At 34.0% G+C, this 6,045-nt stretch overlaps 1 protein-coding gene across 1 annotated transcript; it reads right to left on the minus strand.

Moving 5' to 3' along the window:
* Window positions 1-4,645: 4,645 nt before the first annotated feature.
* LOC109119711 (uncharacterized mitochondrial protein AtMg00810-like) lies at window positions 4,646-5,536 on the minus strand. The gene has a single exon (XM_019212625.1). It carries the CDS (start codon window positions 5,534-5,536, stop codon window positions 4,646-4,648), a length of 891 nt encoding a protein of 296 aa, XP_019068170.1.
* Between the last annotated feature and the right edge of the window lie 509 nt (window positions 5,537-6,045).

Here is a 6,045-nt window from a genome sequence, read left to right on the forward strand (position 1 = left end):
TGATTTTTTTTGGTCATCCTGTTTCATGTTAAAATTTATGGATAAATTCTATCTTTCAATTGATGATATGAATATTTGTCGTAAACAATAAATTTGAATTTCAAAATAAAGTATTGGTGATAAATTTTTGAGGTACTCGTTAAAAAAAGGAATAAATTGTAAAGGAATATAGTAATGACAAAGTTGATCACTAGTGAATTCATTTTGGAGTTGACAAATATAATCAATTATTTTGTGTGTATGTCTGTCTCCATTTAATCTATTTATTATTTATTTTGAAAACTATTTAGCATCTTACTGTGTCAATAAGTTGATGAATCAATAAAAAGGTTTGGTGCATTGAATATTATTTTTATTGGAGGATAATAATAGAATATAATTAGTGTGCTGCTCTTCTGATTCCTTGATTATATTTCATATGTTATAGAAATTTAATTATACAAATAGTTACAAAGTGGGGTAGTATTTTAAAGGTTTGAAGGGGAGTTCAAGTACACTTGGTCTATTATATTATTGGTTAAGGATAACAACATAGATTTAAATGTTTTTGCACTAAAAAAAGGTAAAAGATTGGATTCAAGTCTTAGTATAACATGAAAATAATATGTAGGTTTCATGTCCCATTAATTGTAGCATACGATTTCTTTATATGTGTAAGACATCAAGTTTTATGTCCTAATGTATCATAGTGATGATATGGGGATGACTAACACAAATCAATATATTTTTGACTAAAAGTCATAAAATCTGTCCAATAAGTTTGCTCCATTCTCTTATATCAATGTGGTAGTAGTGCATAATATGTTTGAAAGATGACAAGTGATTGAATGTTTTGAATATTAGTGTGGTCAAATGTTAATAATCATCATTGTGATAATTAAAAGGAAGAACAACATGTGTTTTTAAGATGATCCTTCAAATGTGAAGGTAATTTTAAGTCGTCAAAGGGTATGAAATATTATTGGGTACATTGCTGTTGGTGCAATTCAATTTGAATTTTTTTTGTAATTTCTCCATCAAAATAAAGGAATACAAAATGGTGGTACATTTGACCCTTAAAGTGATGTTGAGGCGAGTTACATAAATTTAATAATGTCAAAGCATAACAATGAGTTTCTAATAAAAACTTTTGGAGAATGTATAAATGGTTATGATGCAGTTCTTGAAGACAATGTGACTTGTGTTCGCATTGATAAGGACATGTTCATGTATGATTGAATAAATGTCACTTTTCACCCATGCGTGAGATTTGAGAGGAAAAAAAAAAGTACTTTGACATAAATAGTTATTTGGTCACGTACTTCGTGTACATCATAAATATTGTGGTATATTTTACTATAACCACTAAAGGACAAGAAAGATAATATATTTTTTTCTATAAAGGTTTTGGACATGACCAAAATAAATATTGTTATGTGGCAACACAAATTTGTCGTTAGTTATCAAGAAACAAGTCTTGCCCCTAGTAATTTTAACTATGACAACAGTAATAATTTCCCCCTTGAAGGAGACGGTCACCATAAGAATGATGTTGTAATATTTGTGAGAGTACACAAAATTAATTGAGAATTTGAAAGGACTAAATTTTTACTATCAGGAGGAGTAAAATTGTACATAATATTGAGATTATAGTAAGTCTCAAAAGAATTTTTTATGTTCTGAAGGAATTGAAAAGAAGAAAATTATTATAGTGAGACTATAAATTATGAGAAGATTTAATATCTTCAGATTACTACAACGAAGCGGATTATAATATTTATTTATTGTATACAAATATAGGCATGATGATGGAATCACATGCAAAAGTAAACTAAAACTTTCCGATTCAAATGTGATGAAAAAAAATTAAGAATTCGCATGATTTACATTGAAGAAATAAAGATTCTTCAAAAATTCTCTTGTGCTTCTTCTTCTCATGGTAAAATGGTCATTGTACTAGATAAGGTTGAGATTGTATCTTCAGAACTTATTTGAAACATGTAAAAAGGTAAACATGGATCCGTTTACCAATCATGTGGATCACTTACTATTATGACTTAATAGATACATATATGGTATGGTCACATGTGCATTTGTTATCAACTTACAAGTTGATTTTTGTAAGATTGTTTGCTCGAATTGTTAAATTAAAAACACAGTTCCAAAGTATAAAATTATAATGATAATGGTGGTTGGTTTCGCAAAAATTTTATGCCTCCAATTATAATTAGACCATTGATTATGAGAACAAATATAAAAAATAAAATTTAGTAAAAGATGAGTTTATTTAACATATATGCATCCAGTCAACAAGGTTCTCCCATCACCATTGGTTCAAGGTCAGAAACCAATATTTTTCATCTAAAAATATGATGTGTGTTTAACGACCGGTTTTTGTCGTTATAGAAATGTCAACTGAGAAAAATTGGGGCCTGAAACTTTTTTTAGTAGTATTTGAATTTCCCTAACCTTATATAAATTTGGAGGAAATCGGATCACTAAGTGTAGAGAAATCTGGTATCAATCAGGTGAACCATTTGTAATTGTGATTGAATGAGTCGTTAGATAACTCGTTAAGAAATCCTATGCGACTTTTACGAAAATAAATTCGTACGTGTAGAACTCTGAAAATTAATCTTAGCATAAAGGATATTTTCTGAGTGTCGTGGGTTAGAGGTGTGTTGTGAAATGGAGATTTGAGATTCTTTAGTATGCTCACTGGTTTGGAAATCCCACAATGGCGCCGGATTTTGCTGCTTTGGTGTTGCTGCTGTGGCGGGATAGGTGTCGCTATGGCGGACAGGACGTGAAATAAAGTCGTTAATAAACCACGAAACATCTTTATTATGCACTTTTAAACTTTTAGAGCTTAGGAACGACCACTAGGCGATTTCCAGTAATTTTTTACTCCCTGAATTAGTTGTTTGATCCGTCAAACGTAATAGTATGAGTTAATAATGAAAGGGAAGGGATTTGATATAGATTTTATGATGGAAATAACCCTAAATTGGTTAGTTCGGATCATTGTTTGACCTAAGGTTCATAGAATTTTTATTGTTTTGGATAATTAGTGATTTATTGTTATTGATTCCAGTGTTATCGTGATAGTTTATAGACCAAGAACAAGCGGAACGAATCCGAAAAGGGAAGGATTAAGTTTTTTAAGGTTTCAAGCTTGTTTCGAGGTAGGTGATGATTGTGATTCTATGTTGGTGTGATGTATGTATGTTCTTGCTTTATTGTGGTACTTGCATATGTATGAATGTTGTAATATTGATCACACTTGTTCTAAATGATATAGATGAATGATGCTTGCCATGAAATATTGATGTAAATGTATGATCTTGATGTTATACTTGTGATTGTGAATGTGGTGTGTGTTTGAGATCGGTTGCCACGTTCCGGCATAACTAACTTTGATCAGATTGCCATGTTACTACATAACTTTGAATCGGATTACCACGTTCCGGCATAACTTTGGTTCGGATTTCCATATTTTGGCATAATAATGGATCAGATTTCAATGTTTCAGCATAAATATGAGATCCAATTGCCATGTTCCGATAAGCTAACTGTTTGGGTTTTGGGTTCCGTGAGAGGACCAATGATGTGATGATAATGTGAAATGTCTTGTTGATTTTTCATGATGATAATGTTGTATATGTTGATATATATGCATGTGCTTATAATATTATTTGACTTATTTATGTTACACTAGTGGGATAGCCGTGTGATTCTACTAGTACATTGTGGTTGTGTACTGATACTACACTTGCTCTTATCTTTGTTGAGTATGGGGCGTCTTCACACGACTATTGACAGACCTTGCTTAGAAGATCAGTGATCATCGCTTCGAATTCAAGGGTGAGTCAATTCTTCTGGGTTACCATGTGATTCTCTTTCCTCTATGTTCACCATTTCTAGACTTGGACATTTGTTCTAATTAGTTGAATAGTTTATTAGTTTGGGGATGTATTCTTTCTTGTTTAGATTTATGGATCTTGATTAGATGTTTTGGTACATTGACTTTCAAGAATAATTTATTTACAAAATACTGCAAATAATCTGTCAGATGTATTTCTTGATACAATATTATAATTAAACTGCAAATATTCCAATATATTAATGTGGATGTTCATAACTTAAAGGTGTAATTACATGATAAAATATAGTAACTCTCAAACCTCCATAACCTCCCCCCTTGATATTTGTCTATAACTTACATGGTTACTATCTTCATAACTTTCATGATTGATGTCATGTTTATAACTAACCTTTTATATGTCTCTATGTAAGATTATAAATAGAGGCATAAGAGTTCATATTGGATAGGCTTGAAGATTTAATTACCAATTGAATACTTAGAAGAATAAGAAAAGCTTTCTTCTCTTGTCTCCCTATTTCTATTGCTTTCATCTCTATATTTTTATCTTATTTTGCTTTAGTTTTATAACAAAAATTTTAAATTTTAGTCCTTGTGATACTTTTAACCATTTATTTTATGAATAGGAGCTAATAGAGTAAAATTAAAATTTTATTTAATTTACTTAGATTGATATAATAATGAGTCTTATTGATTAAGGGTTGTACATCCGATATATATAGAGAAAATATGAATAAATAATTACACATGAGTCACATAATTAGTGCTAATTATAGTTACTCCTTATCCCCCCTCAAGCTGATCCACGGATACGAGGGGAAGCTTGGTAGCGAGGTAATGAAACGCAGCCGGTGGAAAAGGTTTGGTAAGTATGTCTGCAAGTTGTTCGGAAGAAGGAACATGATGTGTGCTCATAGTACCAACCATGACCTGTTCACGAACAAAGTGGTAGTCAGACCCAATATGCTTCATACGATCGTGAAGGACTGGATTTTTTGTAACACAAATGGTGGACTCGTTGTCACCGCAAATCTTTGGCCGAAAGACAGGAAGACCAAGTGCATCCGTAATGTCATAAAGCCACATAGCTTCGGCAACTCCAGCCGCCATAGCTCGGTATTCGGCTTCAGTGGAAGAGCGAGATACCCGTGTTTGCTTTTTGGTGCACCAAGAGATTAAATTTGGTCCAAGAAACATTAGGTACCCGGTGGTGGAGCGACGATCATCCTTGTCGTTCGCCCAATCAGAGTCGGAGTAGACGGAGAACTCTAGATTCCCTTTTGTGAAAAGAAGTCCACGACGTAAGCTGCCCTTTAGGTAACGAAGAATCCGTTTTAATGCCTGAAAATTTTGTTCAGTTGGAGCGTGCATGGATTGAGAGACACGGTTGACAGCATATTGAATGTCTGGACGAGTAACAACTAGATAGGGGAGACCACCCACTATGCTTCGATAGAGGGTCGGATTGTCGAATAGACGGCTGTCGGAGGTGGATGGTGGATGGACAGCCATTGGAGTGGGTGCAGTTTTAGATTCAGCCATTCCTGCCCGAGTGAGAAGCTCCTCAGTGTATTTTGACTGATGAAGTAGGAGACTGGAGGAGGTACGAAGTAATTCAATGCCAAGGAAGTAATGTACAGGGCTAAGATCTTTCAGCTGAAAATTTTGATGCATGGATTTAGTGATGGTGGAGATAAGAGCAGATGAGTTGCCGGTAATCACAATATCATCAACGTAGAGAAGAATTATGACTAGGCCATGAGGATGCCGGAGAGTGAATAAACTTGTGTCATGAGTGCACGTTCAGAAGCCAATATCCTGCAGAAAAGAAGAGAAGTGATTATACCAAGCACGGGGGGCCTGCTTGAGACCATAGAGGGACTTGTTGAGCTTGCAGACAAGATGTGGATGGCGGGAATCAACATAGCCAGGCGGATGATCCATATAAATGTCCTCGTCGAAAGTGCCATGGAGAAAAACATTGCTCACATCTAGCTGGTGTAGGGGCCAGTTATTATGAAGAGCGAGAGACAAGACTAGACGGATAGTCTGCTGCTTGACGACTGGGCTGAAAGTTTCTTTATAGTCAATGCCATACTCTTGATGATAACCCTTCGCAACTAGTCGAGCTTTGTAACGAGAGATGGATCCATCAGCATTACGTTTGATGCGGTACACCCACT

Source organism: Solanum lycopersicum, chromosome 1 (genome assembly GCF_036512215.1).
Source record: "Solanum lycopersicum chromosome 1, SLM_r2.1".
Lineage (NCBI taxonomy): Eukaryota > Viridiplantae > Streptophyta > Magnoliopsida > Solanales > Solanaceae > Solanum > Solanum lycopersicum.